The following is a 21,583-nucleotide window of genomic DNA, read 5'->3' on the forward strand; positions in this document are numbered from 1 at the left end:
AATTATAATAATAATAACATTTGCAGTTATAAACGTTAATTAAATTTAATCACAGAAAAAATTGATGATCTTAATGATAGGATTTTTGTTTTAATTAAACCGCGGTGAAGATCATTAGTAACTGTAGTAGACCACGATATGACCTGCGGGAATGTGTGAAGGACCCACTGCCAGTTAACGATTCAGCCAATAGTGCCAGTTACAGACCCAGTTAGAGTGCCAGTTATAAACCCAGTTGTATTGCTAGTTATAGTGTCAGTAATAATGCGAGTTAACGACCCAATCAATAGTGTCAGTTAACGACCCAGTCAATAGTGCCAGTTAACGACCCAATCAATAGTGCCAGTTAACGACCCAGTCAATAGTGCCAGTTAACGACCCAATCAATAGTGCCAGTTAACGACCCAATCAATAGTGCCAGTTAACGAGCCAGTTATAGTGACAGAGGACAGTTTTAGTTATATGGGCAGTGACAGTATTAGAAATATGGAGAGTCAGAGTGGCACTGAGGATGCCAGCAACAGCAGCAGCAGTGAGTGCCAGCCAATACCACGGGTCACGAATATACACACCCTGTCAGACCACCTGTCATTATCCTGTCACGCCTCCTGTCACTCTCTTGTCATACGTGTTTTGAAATGTGTAATTTTTCCAAACTTCTCTCTCTAACACTGAGTTATATAACACACCTGCTGAGTTATTAATACACATAGCCAATGATTTAATAAAGAGAATATACCTGCATTTGAGAGCTATTAATATATACATGTAAAATTTAAACTTACCCCAACTTTTAATAACTTCTTCATCATCAACTAATCCCTAGCCTCCCAGACACTTGTATACATCGCCAGTACCAAAACGGAACACGACTAAAAATGTTGGTTAAATATTATGTTTACTTAAAGATCATAATTATTACTGAGACGAAACCGGAGTGGGGGAGACGCGCTGTGCAAGGACTAACGTACTTAATGTGTTTAATTAACTATTTTTTCTTTATATGTTTAGGGAGTTACTTCTGTATAACATTATAAAATATCAACATCGAGTAATGTTTAGGAGGGATTTTTTTATTTTTTTTTTGGAATATCGAAATAATTATACGGTGAGTTAAAATGGAATATAGAATCGTATAGAACTCTTGGAAGATGTTGATAGATTTTATTCAGGCTTGACAGGTTGGTTGGCAGGCAGGTAGACAGGCAGGCAGGTTAGTCTCCCATACGAGTTTTAATATTATAATATAAGTTTAATATGTCAGTTCGACGGACATATTTCCGATTTGATTATTTTTTTATAAACACTTTCTCCTTTTCTTTTTCATTTATTATATTCTTCTTATTTTTTTTTAAGTTTATAAACAATAACATTACCTGGTGGTGCTTGTGGGGATGTGTTAGTTCCAGGGTGTGTTGTGTGGGACCTGGTGGTGCTTGTGGGGATGTGATAGTTTCAGGGTGTGTTGTGTTTCAGGTGTGTTGTGTGACCTGGTGGTTGTGGGGATGTGTTGGTTTCAGGGTGTGTTGTGTGGGACCTGGTGGTGCTTGGGGATGTGTTAGTTTCAGGGTGTGTTGTGTGGGACCTGGTGGTGCTTGTGGGGATGTGTTAGTTTCAGGGTGTGTTGTGTGGGACCTGGTGGTGCTTGTGGGGATGGTTGGTTTCAGGGTGTGTTGTGTGGGACCTGGTGGTGCTTGTGGGGATGTGTTAGTTTCAGGGTGTGTTGTGTGGGTTGAAGTGGTGTAGGGGATGTGTTAGTTTCAGGGGTGTGTTGTGTGGGACCTGGTGGTGCTTTGTGGGGATGTGTTAGTTTCAGGGTGTGTTGTGTGGGACCTGGTGGTGCTTTGTGGGGATGTGTTAGTTTCAGGGGTGCGTTGTATGGGACCTGGTGGTGCTTGTGGGGATGTGTTAGTTTAGGGTGTGTTGTGTGGGACCTGGTGGTGCCAGGGGTGTATTGATTTCAGGGTGTGTGTGGGGACCTGGTGGTGCTTGTGGGGTGTGTGGTTTGAGGTGTGTTGTGTGGGGACCTGGTGGTGTGTGGGGATGTGTTGGTTTCAGGGTGTGTTGTGGGACCTGGTGGTGCTTGTGGGGATGTGTTAGTTTCAGGGTGTGTTGTGGGACCTGGTGGTGCAGGGTGTGTTGTGTGGGACCTGGTGGTGTGTGGGATGTGTTAGTTTCAGGGTGTGTTGTGTGGGACCTGGTGGTGCTTGTGGGGATGTGTTAGTTTCAGGGTGTGTTGTGTGGGACCTGGTGGTGCTTGTGGGGATGTGTTAGTTTCAGGGTGTGTTGTGTGGGACCTGGTGGTGCTTGTGGGGATGTGATAGTTTCAGGGTGGGTTGTGTGGGACCTGATGACGGCTTTCGGGGATGTGTCGGGTGTTCGACTACCGGGAACGTATGTACAAAGCGTCTAATTTAAAGTAAGATGTTTAAAATGTTTTGTTGTGGATATTTAAATTAGAATTTGTTTGGAATTTTTTGGTATACAAATTTGGAATGTTTAGATAATTTTTGATTAATGTGAAGTTGTTTATATATGTGGAATGTTTAAGTTTTGTTGAATGTTGAAAGATATATGTTTGAAAATACATATTTGTGTGGTGCTTCTGTGCCCCAGTCTTGAATGGTGACAAACATCTGCGTGTGCACATACCTGGAACACACACACACACACACACACACACACACACACACACACACACACACACACACACACACACACACACACACCTGCCCGGGACAATAATGTCAACAAACCGACTGTTTCCTCGAGTGACGCACCTCCTTATATTCTTCCCCTCCATTAACTAAAGAGACCTCGGGGAACCTTCCGCAAGCAGGTGTGGATTGTCTGGTCGTCTGTCTCATTCTATTTTTTCTTGCTTTACTTTGTTTATTTATCTCCTTTACTCGGTTCTCCCTTCTATTTATCTCTCACTGTGTCCCTCTTATCTCTGTCTCTGTCCCTCCCGCCCCCCTTTCTCTCTCTCTCTCACCTTCTCTCTTGCTTTTTCTCCCTTTTCCCCTCTTTCTCTGCCTCAAAGTTGGTATCTCTCTCCCTACCTCCCCTTGCCTCTTCCTCCTTTCCCCTGTCTACTCTCTCCTGCCTCTCTCCCTTCCATGCTTCCTCCTCCTCCCTCCATCATCCCTCCTTCCTCTCCTCCCCGCGTGCCACACGTCCCCAGTGCTAAGTCATAAATAGCACTGGTGTCACAGAGTTAGTTCTGTCATCACAATTATCTTACGGTGTTAGCATCTTTTACAACTTTACAGAGGCTGAAGAGTCTCTCTCTCTCTCTCTCTCTCTCTCTCTCTCTCTCTCTCTCTCTCTCTCTCTCTCTCTCTCTCTCTCTCTCTCTCTCAAGCTACCTCATTCCTCCTCACTAAAATAATGTTCCTCCTCCAGTCTCCTCCTATCCCTCTTCCACACCCCCCTCCTCCCATGATCTCCTCTTCCATACCCCTTCCCGTCCTCTCCTTTTCCTTATTTCTCCTCACAGATCGCCCACACTCCTCCTCCTCCTCCCCTCTGACAACCCTCCCCTTCCTCTCCCTCGCCCCACAAGAGGTGAGTGAGGAGCACCAGCGCCTCACTATCACACCCACCATGATAATTCAACTCCTAAAAAAAGATTTGAAGTGAGAACCTGACCCAACAGGACGAGTTTTACCATAACAAGAGACTTTACCAAACCTCAGTTGTATGTTAGTTGTTTATGACAGAATTAGTCAAGCCAGAGACTATAGTACATGATGGTGTGATGATGATGATGATGATGATGATGGTGTGATGTCTGGTGGTGGTGGTGGTGGTGGTGGTGGAATATATTGTTTTAACTTCCAACGTATAGCGGCTAGTTTATTGTGCACTTCATACTCATCCTGTGAGAATTAGCTCAAAAAAGGATTGCAAAACTAGAGGTCATAAAGGGTGTGTATAACAAGACCCCCATTGGTTCGAATATTATGGCATTGAGTGTTACAGAGTATTTCAAATTCATTATTTGTTTAGTTCTGTGTATAGAGGTTGACTTAGTCCTAACTGTGTGAGTACTGCAGTGTGGGGAAATATGTAGTGGCGAGGGTGATAGGGTGATGGTGATGGTGATAGTGAAGATGATGATGATGATGATGATGTATAAAAAAACAACACTTGTATATACGCGTCACCATATAAGGTTGAACGTCCTTAACACAACACACGTTAACCCGGGTCACCACCTGATCCATCAAGCCGTGTAAATAATTAACATGTTCACACGTCACTCACTCACCCACGGTTATGCATACCCAATGAGTTACCCTAAGTGTCAGTCCTTTGTCCATGTGCCGTTGAGATAAATGCCCGTCCTCTATGCAACACTGATATAAGTGCCCGTTCTCTCACCAAGGGTTTACAACTTCAGGATACACTAAAATATATGTCTCTCTTAGCCACAGTGTAAATTTACAAACGTACAATACCTGCATGAGTATCCAGCCTTCCAGTCACGTACACTTGGATGATAATGATCAGTTTAGGTAAGCAACCATCCCTGCAGCTATTCAACATTGTGAGCTGCAACAAGACACCATCTTTACACCACGAGAAGGTCCCACACGGTGCTGCTCGACGACCATTAAAAGGTGGGTACAGTCACCCTGTTTGTTTTGGTTGTGATAACACACATATCTATGTTCCCTTATGGCCACGCTGGCTGAGTGTGTGTGTGTGTGTGTGTGTGTGTGTGTGTGTGTGTGTGTTACGTACTAAGTACATAATAGGTATACAGACACCGAGATGTTAAATATACACCTACTTAAGTACACAGACCCACGAACCTATATATACACAGATAAGAGAACACACACACACACACACACACATATATACACACCCTGGCCACACACAGCGGCGTACCAACGGCAGGCCAATGATGAAGGAAAAATAAACACTCGGGCGTAAAATTAAATACAAATATATACACAAGTGTGAGATGGAACACAAATACACAGATAATAATGATAGAAAAACACCTAACTTATGTTCGTCCCGGTCAGGATTGGTAGCAGGGGAGGGGGGGGGGGAGGGGGAGGGGTCTTAAGCCACCTCACTCAGCTGGCAAGTTAGCGAGACTGTGCCGTGTGTCCATACCGGAATATAAACATTATACCACCTGGCCAATTTTATAATGAATTTAGGTAACTACTACAATGAATCCTAAGGTTATCCTGATATTTTATCCTAAATTTCCTCCACCAATATGACACTAATGAACATGACCTATTTTATTATCGCCCTTGTGTGTCAATGACTGACCTGGGTGCCAGTGATCAATGACGTCAGCCTTAGTGCCGAGACCTAACGCAACTATATCTACATTAGGCAAAATTGTAAAAATTTTATTCAAAAAGTACTTTCTAATTCCTCACTTACTAATACATAAGAACTTCCCACCCCGAGCCGACAGTACATGAGAACTTCCCACCCCCAGCCGACAGTACATGAGAACATCCAACCCGCATATGACAGTACACGTGAACTTCCCACCCCCAGCCGACAGTACATGAGAACATCCAACCCGCATATGACAGTACAAAAGAACTTTCCACTTCCAGTCTACAGTACATGAGAACTTCCCACCCGCAGTCTACAGTACATGAGAACTTACCACCCCTCGTCGACAGTACACGTGAACTTTCCAAAGACACACTGTTTTTAGCCCAAATAAATGAAGGAGAGAAGATAGATACGACCCACGACCTTGAACGCTTCAGGTAATCGGGACTTCAAAGATAGTTGAGGTGTGTCCATAATTAAGGTAAAAAATACGAAGAAAACCGAAGAGCGAAAGAGAACAAAAACGATGACAAGAAAAATCTGAAAAGTTTATTCCATTGAATACGATGATGTAGACCCTTGAGTACGATGACTTAATCCCTTGAGTACGATGACTTAAACCCTTGAATACAATGACTTAATCCCGTGAGTACGATGACTTAAACCCTTGAATACGATGACTTAATCCCTTGAATACGATGACTTAATCCCTTGAATACGAAATAATATGTCCTAACCCTTTGAGTATTATTTATAAACCCTGACAGTACGATGTCTTAACCATTTGAGTACAATGACCTATTCCCTTGAGTACGATAATACGGTATTCAATAAACTATGCCATCCAACTCAAGGGATCAAATAGTAGTTGTAACGATCGTGTTAGGTGTGTGAACAACCATGATCTGTAAACAACAATGACTTAACCAACACTACGATAAACTAATACTAAGTTTAAAATCATTGTAAATTGAGAATAACTTACAGTAAAAAGGTTGATGACTATTTAACTAGACGGTGGTAGGTCTTGCCTTCATTAATTATATTGGCTTTATTCATTATTAATAAACCACTATTATACTTTCAAATCTATTTCCTGTATTTATATTTGTTAAGCTACACAATGTATCTTCTTAATTACACTAAAAGTTTTATAAAATAGTTATTTCTTTGATAATTAACAAACTATCGAAGTGTTTCAGTGATCTGGCGGCACTGGACATCGGCACTGTGTCTATGTCTTAGTTAATGTTTCCTCCCATAAGACATCATTAATACACAATCTTAGATATAGTCTATTTATATTTAGACAACTTTCGGTGTAAATTAGTATTTACAGAAATAAAATTAACGAGGGATTTTAAATATTACGAAAATAATTAGATATTTTTCCTCAGAATTTGGGAAATACGAAAAATTTCTCAAAAACTCCCCTTAAAAATATATAGTATCAGTCCTGTAAGTACTGCTAAACTATACGTTTTCTGCATTACCTGGCAAGAGCCTGTCATGCCTGTATTATGAGTAACCAATAACAATAAGTTGATAAGGTAGGTGAAGAAAGTGTTGAGCTGTAGGGGGAGGAAGGAAGGTATTGTTGGCCTCAAGGTGTATCCTGTACTGTACTGTACACCTCACGCAACAGGAACCTTGTCTAGAAGCACAGCATTGTACAAGGTAGTAAAAGTTCTTAATACCACTAAATTATATACTGTATGTGTCTGCCACACCATTACCACCACTGCATGCTTGTCTGCCAGTCGGCATTGATGTAGAGTGTAGACCCAGCTAAACATCTGCCCGGAAACAAAAGGTCTCACAGAGACAACCAAGTAAATAAACAGAATAAATAAACATTAATTATATAGATAAACACACCTATTATAACGAGGTTCTTAGAGCAATACATACGATTTTAGTCGACCAAGACGATGGCTTTCCTGGAGACAATGAATACATGAAACACAGTGACCCTCAACACAGCTGGGCAACAAGGATGAGGGCGATGTGGGGAGGTGTGGGGCGATGCAGGTGGTGCGATAGTGGGCGGGAAGGGTGGGAACCTGCCTCCTGACACTATGGTAAAACCCTCCCCATGTGAATATTTCATCTGGTTAATTGCCGCACGAGAATGACGAGAAGTTTTTGTAATAGATCTAAAGTCCTGTATGTCCCTAATTTGGACATCTATTACAGTAATCTTCATCAGTGGCCACATATGCTGTGACTACACGCCGTGCACATATTTCACAGACGTGACAGAGGAAACCACTCATGCCTGGGATAACAGCACAAGTGGGGAAGGGAACACCTGACAACTTATCCACTGGTATTTCTAATCACTTTTTCAACTATCTCACCGAGAAAAAGTTTACTGAGAGAAAATTGCAGCCAAATGCAGAAAATACACAATAAACATAATTATGTAAATTATATAACGAGATATTGGAGAGTGGGTCATTTAACATAAGCTTCCAATACAAAAATAGGAGGAAAGATGTGGTGAACATACTATACAGGTTAACCAGTGTCTGATACTTTTAACTGGTGCTGCTGTGGTGTTGTATATCTACGGTCAAAAGTTCGCCCCTCCTAGAGTGAAGCAACATCGACCCCAAATGAGATAAACAGCACACCTGCACCAGATACCAGTCAGGTCGGACACTCATTACTGTGACTCAGTTTCCCCGCGGGGAGAGTGGGAGTAGTACACTACCCTGTCCTTTTGATGTTATAGTTTTTGTATTCCTACTTATCGTTACTCCTAAATATTTCTCACAGTCGGATTTCTCTATAACAACGTTGTTCATCTAATATCTGGTTTCTCTGTTTACACCACCTAGGCTAAGTACTTTACATTTTTCCACATAAAATTTTATAATTTCATCTGCCATTTTTCAGACCATGCAAAATTTTTTTTTATATCTTCCTGTAGTTTTGCGGAGTCCTCGTCAGATTTAATTATACGCCCTATTGTTGTGTCGTCAGAAAATTTACATATGTTGCTGTCTACGTCTAAATCTATGTCGTTTATGTATATAATAAATAGTAATGGTCCAAGTACTGAGCCTTGGGGTACTCCACTAGTGACGTTACCCCAATCGAATTTAGTGCCGTTAATTGCTTACTCACTGTTTCCTGTCATGTAACCACGCCCTAATTCAGTTTAAAATATCTCCTCCAATTCCACGAGATTCCACTGTACTTATTAGTCATTCATGAGGACTCTGTCGAAGGCTTTGATAAAGTCGAGGTAAACCACATCATAATCGTGTCCGCCAACCACTGATTCGAAAACAACTGAAGAGAATGAGAACAGATTTGTCAGACATATTAATTTAGCAGGACAAAGGCAGAGGTTATATGTCAAGGTCAATGGGACCTGAGCTCAATGTGTGAATTATTCATTTTCAAGTCTTGACCCCCAATGTTCAGAGCTTAACTCCTTAAAGGAAGTAAATTAAAAGGTGTAATACTAATCATTTATCATTCAGAATATTAATTTTCAATGGTTCAACAGGTTGTGTTAACTACCCAAGGTAACAACTACAAAACTGTGTTCGTATGTCCTTGAAAATATTAATTGTCAGGTGTGGGGATCCCAAGTGGCTATCACAGGTGATGGTGATTGTGTACAGGAAGTCGCTCCACACGACCCGGGAGCTGGAGGGGTATATATAAGTGAGCTGCCGCCAAGTAAATCTCACATTAGCACAATACAAATAACCTCCACCATGAGGTTCTTGGCAGCGTTGGCAATGCTCGCCCTCTCGCTCTCACTAACAGGTATGGTCGTCTTCACCGTTAGCAACACTTGTTTACCGTCAACATCTGTGTTACTTCAACACTCGATATAGAGAAATGCATCAAACACTGACAGTGCTGAAAGTTAATCTTACGGTAATGTTTTGTGTTGCCTCATATTTTCAGAAGTTGTTGGGATATAATCTAAATCTTGGTATTAGACGATTGTTAACTCTGGTATTCTTATTAGTTTAAGGTTTTCTTATATCATGGTTGTATATGAGTGGCAGCCATGTGGATACAACGCCCATTCGCCCAACACCTGTTCTTAGGGTCACTGGTTCACGCCCGGGCACCCTAAATCCAGATAATTGTGGATGGATAACAAACCTTACAAAAATACGCCGTGTCAAGCGAAGTGGCCAGGCTAATCCAACGTCAATGCTTTCTTGTATGTTGAGGACTTAGTATTCAGTGTGCAGTATCCACACTACCCCTAAAGGACGGGTTAGGCCTACAAAATCCATATGCACTCTAAACACATTGGTAAAATATACAATGCTGAGGAATTGTCCACAAGTCACCACATCAAAAATGTTACGAGGTACAGTAGTCTTCTGGGTTAACCACTAAGCATCACCAATCCTCTCTCTCCCCGAGGTGTGAACCCTGAAATCTGAAGTGTGATTTCGAAACATTCGCAAGTGAGTGGGAGGGAAAGGGGAGGGGTGTGTCGGAGTAGGTGTCTTTCTGTGGGGGAGACAGGGTACTACGGGTGAGAAGGGAAAGTGTATTTGAGTTGGGAGAGATTACAATACAGAGGAATACTTTGACGATACCGACGGAGTTTCCTCAGCTGAGTGTAATCGTCTAGCGTTAGCCAGATTAAAATACTAAAGTTACACATTCAGGTATACATGTTCCAAGGTTTACAAGAGTACAGCTCACTGTTGACAGGAATTATGACTGACTGTTCGTGGTATCCCCAGAGAGCGTGATGGTGTGTTACCTGGAATCCTGGGCTGTGTACAGGCCTGATAAGGGCATGTTTGATGTGGAAGACACAGACCCAAACATTTGCACTCACCTGATATTTGCCTTTGCTGGCATCACCAACGACGGGGAGATTAAGGTAAGGGCAGATGTAATTTACTCCACACTTGTGTAACTCGTTACAAAATTATTAGATTTGTGTGTTCAAGAATTAAGCAAAAGTTATCAGCCAATCCTAAGTATTTTATGTCACATACAGATATTTTGTACTGAGTCATTCATCCAGAATGCAGCTCACTCTCAATTCTCATGTAATGTTTATTTTTTAAGGTACTTGACCCATTCCATGAACTTTGCGACAACGACGGTGAGTGTGCCTTCGACAGGTTCACCGCTCTGAAGAAACAGAATTCTGAATTGAAAACCACACTCGCTGTCGGGGGCTGGACGGAGGGCTCCGAGAAATACTCCAAGGTCAGTTGAATGGAAATCACCTCTGATTATAAAACACTGCCAGTCTTAATACAGTATTTGGAAAGACATATGAACCATATTCTTAAGGTTACCTAAACTGTACACAGATGGCTGCAGATCCTGCCATGAGGCAAACATTCATCAGCAGTACCATGGCACTCTTGAAGGCACACGACTTCGACGGTCTAGACATGGACTGGGAATACCCATGCCAGAGGAGTGGAATGCCCCAAGACAAAGTAAGATATTGTGATAATGTTTCAAGATTACATTGACAGTAACATTGTACTGTGGGTTCAGACCTCAATACTGTGGACATTGATGGTGAGGATAATAAGTATATCAATGTCCAGGAGAACTTCGTCACCTTGTTGGGGGAGCTGGCTGAAGCGCTCCACGCAGAAGGGATGATCCTGACAGCCGCCGTGGGTGCCGGAAAATACACAATCGACGAGTCCTATGACGTGCCGGGGATAGCTGAACACGTGGACATCTTGAACCTCATGACGTACGACTTGCACGGTGACTGGGATAACTTCGTGCACCACCAGTCCGGACTCTACCCCTATAGGGATGACTACGGGGAGATGAAGTACCTCAACGACGTAAGTTAACATTATCATTGTTCTCATCCATTTGAGTTAACACTTGACATCCACACTGGCTGTCTCTATGAGTATGATGCATAAAGACAACTTTAACGCTATGTTTGGTGTCTGTACCTATGTTTATCTTCTTTTGTGCTCCCTTCGTGTCTACTGTTTTGTGGAGTCTTATGGAAAGAGGTGGATGGACATATGGCAAGTACTTGTTAGTTTTGTGGGTCTAGTTGTTTTGACAATAGGGATGCATGTTATACTTTTATAAAATTAAATAAAATCACATTTTCACATTAAACAATACAAGATGAAACACATATATGGATAATCACACAGTGTCTGGTGACTGTATGCAGGGTGAATAATGGAGATGGGAAGAGAGGAGAAGGGGTGATGGTGAAGAAGCCTGAGGTGGAGAGACCGGGAGGTGGTAGAGTGGGGGTGTATGGGGGGGGGGAGGTGAGTAGGTTTAGTAGTAAACAAAGTTGTGGTAGAATGAAGATGCAGAGCAATACACACGTAGAGTAACGCCTTTATGTTTGACACATGTAAGAACTCTCATCTGAAGCTCTATTGTGGAATACAGGTTCACTTATTGTACTTAGAAAGTTTGGCAGATTGTTATTGCCTTTAGCATGTAATAGAGGAAAAAAAATTCTGCTAATTTAACTTATAATAAGAGAATTCCAGGCTTTACGTACAGAGTGAGCGTGAGGGTTATGGGTAATTACGATAATTAATATTGGAAACCAGAGACCTTGTCTCTGTTCAGGTGTGTCACTAAGCTGTGTGCTTGAAGTGATCACCTGCACACGTAATGTAACATAGTGACCAACTGGTGACACACCTTTCCTTCATTCTGGTGCAGGACTACGCTGTCAAATACTGGATAAAGAAGGGAATGCCGAGCAACAAAATAGCGATGGGTGTGCCCCTGTATGGCCGCTGCTGGACTCTGGACGACCCCTCCCAGACCGACTACTACTCCTCCGCCAGCAACCCTGGAGAACCGGGGCCCTGGACCGAGGAGGCCGGCATGTTGGGCTACAACGAGGTATACAAAACATTGCATTTATCTTTATTTCACTATTATACTACAACTATAATATTGTACAAAGCGCAATGACGGTCTATATGAAGTAAACTGAAATTATTAGTACACTTCAAATTCTTCGTAAACTGGATACCAATTAAATTCCTATTGATACTGTACACTCGTCAGGATATTTTTCTTATAATTTAATCTTAATCTTACATGACAGAAAATATAATAATGTAAAACCGTACATGAACTTCCTTCAGATCTGTTACGGACAAACGACGCAGCCAGATCAGTGGGTGATAGCGACAGCCGAGGGCATGAATGAACCTTACACCTACCGCGGCTCACTCTGGTGCTCCTACGAGAACCACACCTCTGTTGCTATCAAGGTAAGCTGTAAAGACCCTATCAAGGTAAGGTGTATAAGTTACCATTCAGGTAAAGTTAATAAGTCACTATCAAGATAAATTGTTTAAGTCACTGTGAATGTTAATGACCAATGTACGAGTAAGGTATGAGAGAACTCCACGATTTAGTGTTAATGATGTCACCGTGCGTGTTGCAGGCTCAGTACGCCAAGGCGCACAACCTGGCGGGTATGATGGTGTGGAGTTTGGACACTGATGACTTCCGCGGTGACTGTAAAGCTCGTCCCTTCGACCTGATCAAGACCATGGTGGAGAACTTTTGAGGCAACGAATGAACCTTAATAGATCCGAGCAAAACTGTTCAAAGTTGTCCAGCAGGATCCTTCTTTCACTGAATGTTCATAATTACAGAAGAAACCCACTTGAAGAACATTATTATGAAACACTAAATGACATTTACCTTAAAAATCAATTTTGTAAAATTTAAAGGCTTACCAACTAATATGTATATTAGAAAATGCTTAAGAATATCTATCAGATACCTAGCGGGTCAAAAATTTAAATCGATTACTAATAAAATGGAAGTTTGTTTATGATGTATAGATTATCCCTAACACACTATCCATGAATATTAGTGTTATTAACAATACACTGAAGTTGTTTGGTATATATTATTATACTATGTACACTCCCTCCAAAAAGGATCTTTACGGAGGGGTCCGATTAACTTTAAAATGAACAACGCGACTCCTGTTGTCTCGGTAGGGTTGTTAAATTATTTGTCCGTTGTGTCGTATTGTCTAACATAAAAAAGTAAAGATATTTTTGGAGCAAGTGTTACACGTATGTAATTTAAGGTCAGCAGTAATACATAAAAAAAATTAATATCAAACTAAACAGTAGGAATAATGCTTCCAACTGTATTTAGGATCTCCACACTGAGAACTTTTTACGTTTGGCTGTAAACCCAGGAGTTTCATTTCTAACAATTAGTCAACAACTTATGTAAAGTAAGTAAAGATCAAAACAATTTATTATATTTTGGTTCTCCCCACGAGCATACATTTATAGAAATTATCCAACTTCAAACCGAGACAAAAATAAATGTGATTTTCATGGAAGCTGTTTCATGAATGTCTACTGTAAGCTGCCATCAGAGCACTCCATCACATGCTTGAAAGAGGGTAGGTTTAGTTACGTTAAATTAAGTTAGGTTAGATTAAGTTTGGTAGGCTAGTTTAGGTCAGGTTAAGGTTTGGTTCCTTGGCTTGGAATAGGTTTGGTTTAGTTAGGTTTGGTTAGGTTAGGTAAGCTAGGTTTGGTTAGGTTAAGATACTGAGGAAAACAAACAGAACTTTGCCTCTCGAAAAAATGCAAATACGCTGTGGAATCAAGTGGGCTTTATAAAATACATAAAACAAATTAAACAAGTACCTCGTCACTGATGAAACCTTAAACCCACCAACCAACTTGACAGTGTTGCCGCACCGTATAAATTTTCCCCACTTGATAAATACAAAATTCCGTATCCCACACACACAATATATTAACACGAGAAGCACAACAACCATATTAACCAGAGTTAAATATATACAACCATAGAACTTTATAACCAAGATTGCACAACTGGCATCAACCATTTAACCAGGAATCTACGTGATATTTGTCCATTAATCTAGAATTAACCTTAATAATTAATACAAATAAATTATATCGGTTAATGTTATTAGGCATAAAATCTACAAAAAAATAAAATTCATTCCATAATTCCTAAGAAACTAATTGAGGAAGAGTTAAAACATTTAAAGTTTCCTGATTTTACCATCACTGTGTTTGTCTGCCACACCACTACCATTACTGTGTTTGTTTGCCACACCACCATCACTGTGTTTGTCTGCCACACCACCATCACTGTGTTTGTCTGCCACACCACCATCACTGTGTCTGTCTGCCACACCACCACTGTCACTGTGTTTGTCTGCCACACAGCCATCACTGTGTTTGTCTGCCACACCACCATCACTGTGTTTGTCTGCCACACCACCATCACTGTGTTTGTCTGCCACACCACCATAATGTACATAGTAAGGTTGGGTCATCCTCTACGGTCACAGTTTGTAAGGTCATGTTATTCACACCCTCAGGCGTCTCACCTTCCTTCTGCTGCCTTTTCAAGTCGTCAAAGTTTGGTCTACAGAAGTGTGGGATTTCAATGGCTTTAATACTTTAAATATTAATGATATCTAAATAAAATGTGACTTGTCTTCCTGTGATATTTTTTCCCCGTTTACCCTGTGGTGTCGCAGGTGGTGTGATAGTATCAGTGGTCCAACAGGTTGTGTCAACTACCCAAGGTAACAACTACAACAATGTGATGTTGTGTCCTTGACAATATTAGTTGTCAGGTGTGGGGATCCCAAGTGGCCATCACACGTGATGGTGCTTGTATACCGGAAGCCACTTCACACGACCCGGGAGCTGGAGGGGTATGTAAGTGAGCTGCCGAGCCTGTCGCCAAGTGTATCCCACACAGAACCAAATACACACCTCCACTATGAGGCTCCTAACAATGTTAGCAATGCTCGCCCTCTCGCTCTCACTAACAGGTAATGTCTCTAGCGTTAACAACATTTGTTTACCGTCAACCTCTGTGTTACTTCAATACAGTTATAAATATATCACAATTGACAGCTTAGATACAGTGAATAATCCACCACTCTCTCTTGCCACTTGTACATAATCACCAAACATTACCGCCATTGATGTTAATGCTTTGTGTCGCCCTAAATTTTCAGAATTTGGGGGGGGGAGGGGGGGAAAGAAATCCACTTCACTGTAAAAGGATACCCCCCGCCTCCCTGTGATAACAAACAAGCATGGGAGAGTCGTCAAGGAGAGACACCTGACGAACTTTTTACTGATTACTCATCATTTCACCAGGGAAGATTTATTGTTGTTAATGTGTGTGTGTGTGTGTGTGTGTTTACAACATGACTGTTTGACATATTGAAGATGGATGCTTTAGTTCTAGGTCAGAAGGGAATGAGATTATTTTCGTGAAGGACGATGGTCGACGAGCTATGACCGTGTACGTAGTGGAGGTAACGTCTATGGTATTCTTTAGACCTTGAGTGGAAATAGTTAATTAATCTCCTTATGTACAGAGTCTCTCTCTGCTGATAAAATCGCCTGACGTTAACGAAATAAAATATTAAAAGTGGTGTCCCGTAGTGAAGGGATTAAAGGGAAAAACAAAATGTAGAATATTAATAAGGAAGACAATTTTACATCGTAGTTCAACAGGTTGTGTTAACTACCCAAGGTAACAACTACAAAATTGTGCTCGTATGTCCTTGAAAATATTAGTTGTCAGGTGTGGGGATCCCAAGTGGTCATCACAGGTGATGGTGATTGTGGACCAGAAGTCGCTCCACACGACCCGGGAGCTGGAGGGGTATATATAAGTGAGCTGCCGCCAAGTAAATCTCACATTAGCACAACACACACAACCTCCACCATGAGGTTCTTGGCAGCGTTGGTAATGCTCGCCCTCTCGCTCTCACTAACAGGTATGGTCGTCTTCACCGTTAGCAACACTTGTTTACCGTCAACATCTGTGTTACTTCAACACTTGACATAAATATATCAAACACTGACTACTTAGATAAATAGTCAGGTTCACTATGTTAACATTTAATTGTTCGTCAAAAATTTTTGGAGATTAGCAAACCTAAACACTTTTGGAAACCTTATAACAAACAATCTGGAAAGCAATGTTGCCATTTACACATACGTGTATCGCCGTTATATTGGATTTCCAAAATGGCCGCCATTGATTACATATTTTCCATTACCTCCGCTTCTAATTGACCCATGCAGTTCATTTAACAGTCTAATCCTATATTTTCAAAGTCGAGAAATTCAATGAAACTAAGAGAACAGTGATCAGAAACACACACACATATATATATATATATATATATATATATATATATATATATATATATATATATATATATATATATATATATATATATATATATATATATATATATATATATATATATATATATATATATATAGTGTTTCTGATCCCAAATTGTTTCGAAAATCTTTTTTCCAAAAAGTTATTTTAAAGCAAAATAAATAAATAAATAAATAAATAAATAAACAAAATTGAACCTGGTATGATATGTAACAATGAAAAAAAAACTTAAGACAAATAATTACAGTATCTCGACCTCCATGACTCATACATAATGTCACCCAAAATTTATTCTCTGTGGACCACAGGTCACCAAACCACAGTGCACACTATACTCGTAGGTCCCCATTTTTTTAATCTACCACACACACTCTGACGCACCTGTTGCACTATTTACACAGAAAAAACTAATTGTCGAAAGGTGACAAACTCTTTGCGTTGTTCCCAGAGAGCGTGATGGTGTGCTACGTGGAGTCCTGGGCTGCACATAGGCACGAAAAGTTTGACGTGGAAGACATAGATCCCAACCTGTGCACTCATCTGTTATTTGCCTTTGCTGGCATCACCTCCGACGGGGAGATTAGTGTAAGGACAGGCGTTTAAATTACTCTGCACTAATGTAACTTATCACCTAAGTTTTAGACATCTAGCTATATGTTTAAGATTTATTGTGTAAAAGTTACCATTCAATCATAAGCATTTTGTAGCACTACATTAGTGTCGGCATCAAACTCTGTACTGGGTTATAATACAGAGGACGATGTTAACTCCGATATTATATATTATTTTTTCAGGTACTTGACCCACAACATGAACTTTGCGACAATGGTGGAGACTGTGCCTTTGATAGGTTCACCGCCCTGAAGAAGCAGAACCCCGAGTTGGTAACCATTCTCAGCGTCGGGGGCTGGGCGGAGGGCTCTGAGAAATACTCCAAGGTCAGTTGAATAGAAATCACCGTCGATTATAAGACACTGGCAGTCTTAATGTAAAAAAAAAAAATACTGTATAGGCCATATTTATAATGCTATCTAAACTGTGCACAGATGGCTGCAGATCCTGCCATGAGGAAGGTATTCATCAGTACTTCAATGGCACTCCTGAAGGAACACGACTTTGATGGTATAGATATGGACTGGGAGTTCCCAACCCAGAGGAACGGGATGCCTGAAGACAAAGTAAGTTGTTGTGATAATTAACTCAGGGCCGCCTTCTTTCTCAGTGGTATTTTTGGTGCTTATCATATAATAAATAACAACTTGAAGAAAACATTTATCGCATTACAATTTTAGTTTTAGACCCAATTGAGAAAAAAAGGAATAACAAATTCTCGTGTGGTAAGACATGGGTTTGAGATCACTCTAGATGGTATGCAATAATGTGAGGCGAATGAGGTTGTGTAAATTTGTTTTACTTTGTGGCTCAAAATTTTGTTGAAGCAACATCATAAATAAAAACAAACATGTGAAACTAACCTACAGCATCAACACGACTTTCTCTACTAAAGTAAGACATAATGAAGCTTTTGTGAGCAGCCCCAGACATGACAAACTTATTAGTCAGCAGAGGGACACAACATGATCCTAATACTGTGTCCCGATAATCTGCCCCTCATAATGTGCACTATTTAAACCTAATACTGTGGATTTTAACCTCAATGCTGTTGACACTGATGTAAGGGTTATAAGTATATTAATGTGCAGGAGAACTTCGTCACCTTGATGGGGGAGCTGGCCGACGCGCTACACGCCGAAGGAATGATCCTGACAGCCGCCGTGAGTCCTTCAAAATACACCATTGACGATGCCTACGACGTGCCGGGGTTAGCCGAGCACTTGGACTTGTTGAACGTCATGACTTACAATTTGCACGGTGACTGGGATAATTACGTACACCACCAGTCCGGACTCTACCCCTATAAGGATGACACTGGGAATAACAAATACCTCAACAATGTAAGTTAACATTATTATTTTCCTTGTCATCTCGTGTTGACAGCTGACACCGTCATGTGGGTGTTATAGTGTCATGTTTTTTGAGTAAAATTGTATGCAAATTACGACAATTAATCTGGGGAACCAGAGACCTTGTCTCGGTTCATGTGTGTCACCAAGCTGTGTACTTGAAGTGATCACCTGCACACGTAATGTAAACCAGTAACCAACTGGTGACACATCTTTCCTTCATTCTGCTGCAGGACTTTGCTATCAATTACTGGATAGAGCTAGGAATGCCGAGCAACAAAATAGTGATGGGTATGCCACTATACACCGCCTGCTGGACACTGGATGATCCTTCCCAGACCGATTACTACTCACCAGCCGAGGGGACATACTCGTTTAACTACTACGAGGTACAATATACAAGTATCATTTTCACAATTATTAAAATATATAGTGTAATTACGAATTTGAATAGATTAAAATAACATTTACCAAATTATCGTCAATTACAACGCTTTTTATAATCGAATTTTATACTTTACAGATAAAAAAATATATATTTATATTTTACCCAACATTTAATCAAAGAAATAAGGTAAACAAGATAAACCCCCTTCATCCCTTTCCCCCAGTTCTGTTACAACCTGAAGATGCATCCAGATGTGTGGGTGATAAAGACAGCCGAGGGCATGAATGAACCTTACGCCTACTACGAGAAACTCTGGTGTTGTTATGAGAACCACACCTCCGTCGCTATCAAGGTAAGGCGTATCAATAGGAGGCCGCTGGAGGGGTCTAAGGGGGGGGTGGGGGTGGTGGAGGATCAGGTTTATATCTGAGGGGTTAGGAACTTCTCTTTTTTGCCTTTCAATCATTTCTATCAGATCGCCTTAAGTAAAAGAAACGATCTGTATGTAATCTTAACTGGCCACTTTGTTGAAGAAACAAAAATAACACTTCGTTGAGTAATAAATATACTTTGTAAGTGGAAGAATTTACAGATTTATTTAATATTTATGTGTAGGATTAAAAATAAAAAAGGGTGTTATTTTCCCTTCAATACTCCGCTTAATTTAATCGTCAACATTAAACCAGATACATTGCAGTGAGCCATGAGTAGTAACACAACTCTCACACATGTCCTCAAGTGTCCAAGTTACTGGGTGTTTCTCCTCGCCGGTACATTGCCGTGTCCTCTCCCTCCTTCACCCTCTGTCCCTCTCCGTGTAAATGTTAAGTGAAATGAAATATTAAGAGAATAAGTAACAAAAGAGAAAGGATGTAAAAGTATAAATAACGTAAGAGTAATAAATAAAGAGAAATAAGAGATATAATGTATAAGAAATGAGGGGAAAAAATAATAGAAGAGAAACAAAAATAGAAATAATAAGTATAAATAAGACCCTAAACTGTCACGCGGGATAACCAGGTGACAATTATATAAGAAAAAAATAATGTATTCTTAGCTTTCAAATAACATTGTTGTGAAATAACAGGAAACCTTAAAATAATATATGACAAACAAATATAATATTATGCTCAGCAATTCTAGCTTTGGGATCTTTCTTATTTACTTGCCCGAATGTAAGATAGTATTTCCCGGGCAAGCAAAGCACCAACGTCCTGGTACTGCTTGATGTTAGTGTGAGGTGTTTGGCACGAAGAGCACAATATGGTATCACAAAATACTCTAATACAAATTTTGCCATCGCTTCATGTGTACCAAGATAAAGGCTAGTGGACACTCTAGGAACAGATCACTATCAGAGTAAAGTGAGCATGTCACTATCCGAGAAGTTGCATTTCCCACACCCAACAGCATAGACTAGGTCACGACAGTGTGTGTGTTACATGTTTGGCATGAATCTGTAGTGACACAGTCGAGTTATAGTCCAGAACTGAGCGTCGAAGAGAAAGAAAAGTTAAGATAACACCATGAGATACAGCCATGGCAGGAAACACTTAACACGTGGACCAAGGGTGTCACTGGTATTAATAAAGGAAATAGTCATATGCGAGTGTTGTCAAGGAAGTGTCACTCATGACCAACAAACTTTATAAATTAAGCAAAGATGCTTATCACAGCCACATGACCTTACACCTGTAAAAACTGATAACTTGTCGAATGTTTCCCTCCTATTACTGGTGCCACATTGTGTGTTGCAGGCCAACTACGCTAAGGAGCACAACCTGGCGGGTATGATGGTGTGGAGTTTGGACTTGGATGACTACCAAGGTAAATGTCACGACCGTAATTTCGACCTCATCAGGACCATGGTGGAAAACTTCTCAGGCAGCGATGAAGTGCAAAAATCTCAAAGAAGATGAATACTTGATGTTTGTCAAGTTCACTCGTGACGTAAACTTCTCACCATGTTAATAATAATAATAATTAACGGCTTATTGAAAAGTACAGCAGCCAGAGGCTGATATTATACAATAGACAGAAAGACACAGTATTAGTATAGTGACATTAGGAAGTGATTTATCCAACAAAATATTTCAATACAAAAAAGAGACTTGGAGTAAACATACGGGTTGTCTATGAATCACTGATTATTTGGTATTGTAAAGGAACAAGTGGTCTGTAAGTCTGCCTTGCTAGTGGTGTTAATATTTGTGTTACTGACAACATACTTGTTTTAATAGATATCCTTTCTTGGAAAAATATATATATAATGATTACTGGTTTAGAAGTAGAGTAGCGGAACAAGTTACCAAACATCATCATGAACTCGAATACGCTGGATAGCTTCAAACACGGGTTGCATGGCTATATGAGCGATAGGGGTTAGGTGTAAATGGGACTACCCAGTATGGGCCAATAGGCCCGCTGCGATTTCCTCCATTCTTATGTTCTTATAATATAACTTGAAGCAAAAGAGAGATAAGCAAGATAAGAGCAGAGTCCATGATGGTGCAGCCACTGTCAACACGTCGCCACCAACAACTGCTAAGACTTTTCAGTAATGATCAAATAAACTATAGCAAGTGTTGAGTCTCAATACCGTGAAGAATGTGTATGGAGAAACACGTGGAAAACAACCAGTTGAGGAAGGCAGAGAACAAGTTCCTCAGAAGAGTTACAGTCTGTGGAAAACTTCCCCAACTCAGAA

General features: G+C 40.6%; 2 protein-coding genes across 3 annotated transcripts; both read left to right on the plus strand.

The window, feature by feature from the left end:
- Nucleotides 1-9,002: 9,002 nt before the first annotated feature.
- On the plus strand, nucleotides 9,003-13,129 carry LOC121878393 (probable chitinase 2). Its single transcript, XM_042384603.1, has 8 exons — nucleotides 9,003-9,105; nucleotides 10,053-10,195; nucleotides 10,387-10,530; nucleotides 10,638-10,769; nucleotides 10,884-11,135; nucleotides 11,998-12,183; nucleotides 12,432-12,560; nucleotides 12,737-13,129. Exons 1-8 carry the CDS (start codon nucleotides 9,054-9,056, stop codon nucleotides 12,860-12,862), a joined length of 1,164 nt encoding a protein of 387 aa, XP_042240537.1. The 5' UTR covers nucleotides 9,003-9,053; the 3' UTR covers nucleotides 12,863-13,129.
- Nucleotides 13,130-15,069: 1,940 nt separating this feature from the next.
- Nucleotides 15,070-21,099, plus strand: LOC121878395 (acidic mammalian chitinase-like). 2 transcript variants are annotated; one of them, XM_042384605.1, is made up of 8 exons: nucleotides 15,070-15,145; nucleotides 16,973-17,109; nucleotides 17,319-17,462; nucleotides 17,571-17,702; nucleotides 18,228-18,479; nucleotides 18,722-18,877; nucleotides 19,100-19,228; nucleotides 20,634-21,099. In XM_042384605.1, exons 1-8 carry the CDS (start codon nucleotides 15,094-15,096, stop codon nucleotides 20,793-20,795), a joined length of 1,164 nt encoding a protein of 387 aa, XP_042240539.1. In that variant the 5' UTR covers nucleotides 15,070-15,093; the 3' UTR covers nucleotides 20,796-21,099. The 2 variants fall into 2 exon arrangements, with proteins under 2 accessions (XP_042240539.1, XP_042240538.1); XM_042384604.1 differs by lacking the exon at nucleotides 15,070-15,145 and adding an exon at nucleotides 16,009-16,108.
- Nucleotides 21,100-21,583: the final 484 nt, after the last annotated feature.

The sequence above is a fragment of the Homarus americanus genome, unplaced genomic scaffold (assembly GCF_018991925.1).
Source record: "Homarus americanus isolate GMGI-L3 unplaced genomic scaffold, GMGI_Hamer_2.0 scaffold41027, whole genome shotgun sequence".
In the NCBI taxonomy this organism is placed as follows: domain Eukaryota; kingdom Metazoa; phylum Arthropoda; class Malacostraca; order Decapoda; family Nephropidae; genus Homarus; species Homarus americanus.

Bases quoted from the DNA above. Each gene is read 5' to 3' on its own strand.
- LOC121878393 (XM_042384603.1), top strand. From the start codon at position 9,054: ATGAGGTTCTTGGCAGCGTTGGCAATGCTCGCCCTCTCGCTCTCACTA. The intron at 11,136-11,997 runs GTAAGTTAACAT...ATTCTGGTGCAG, and splicing joins AGATGAAGTACCTCAACGAC to GACTACGCTGTCAAATACTG. The intron at 12,561-12,736 runs GTAAGCTGTAAA...TGCGTGTTGCAG, and splicing joins ACACCTCTGTTGCTATCAAG to GCTCAGTACGCCAAGGCGCA.
- LOC121878395 (XM_042384605.1), top strand. From the start codon at position 15,094: ATGAGGCTCCTAACAATGTTAGCAATGCTCGCCCTCTCGCTCTCACTA. The intron at 17,110-17,318 runs GTAAGGACAGGC...TTATTTTTTCAG, and splicing joins CCTCCGACGGGGAGATTAGT to GTACTTGACCCACAACATGA. The intron at 18,480-18,721 runs GTAAGTTAACAT...ATTCTGCTGCAG, and splicing joins ATAACAAATACCTCAACAAT to GACTTTGCTATCAATTACTG.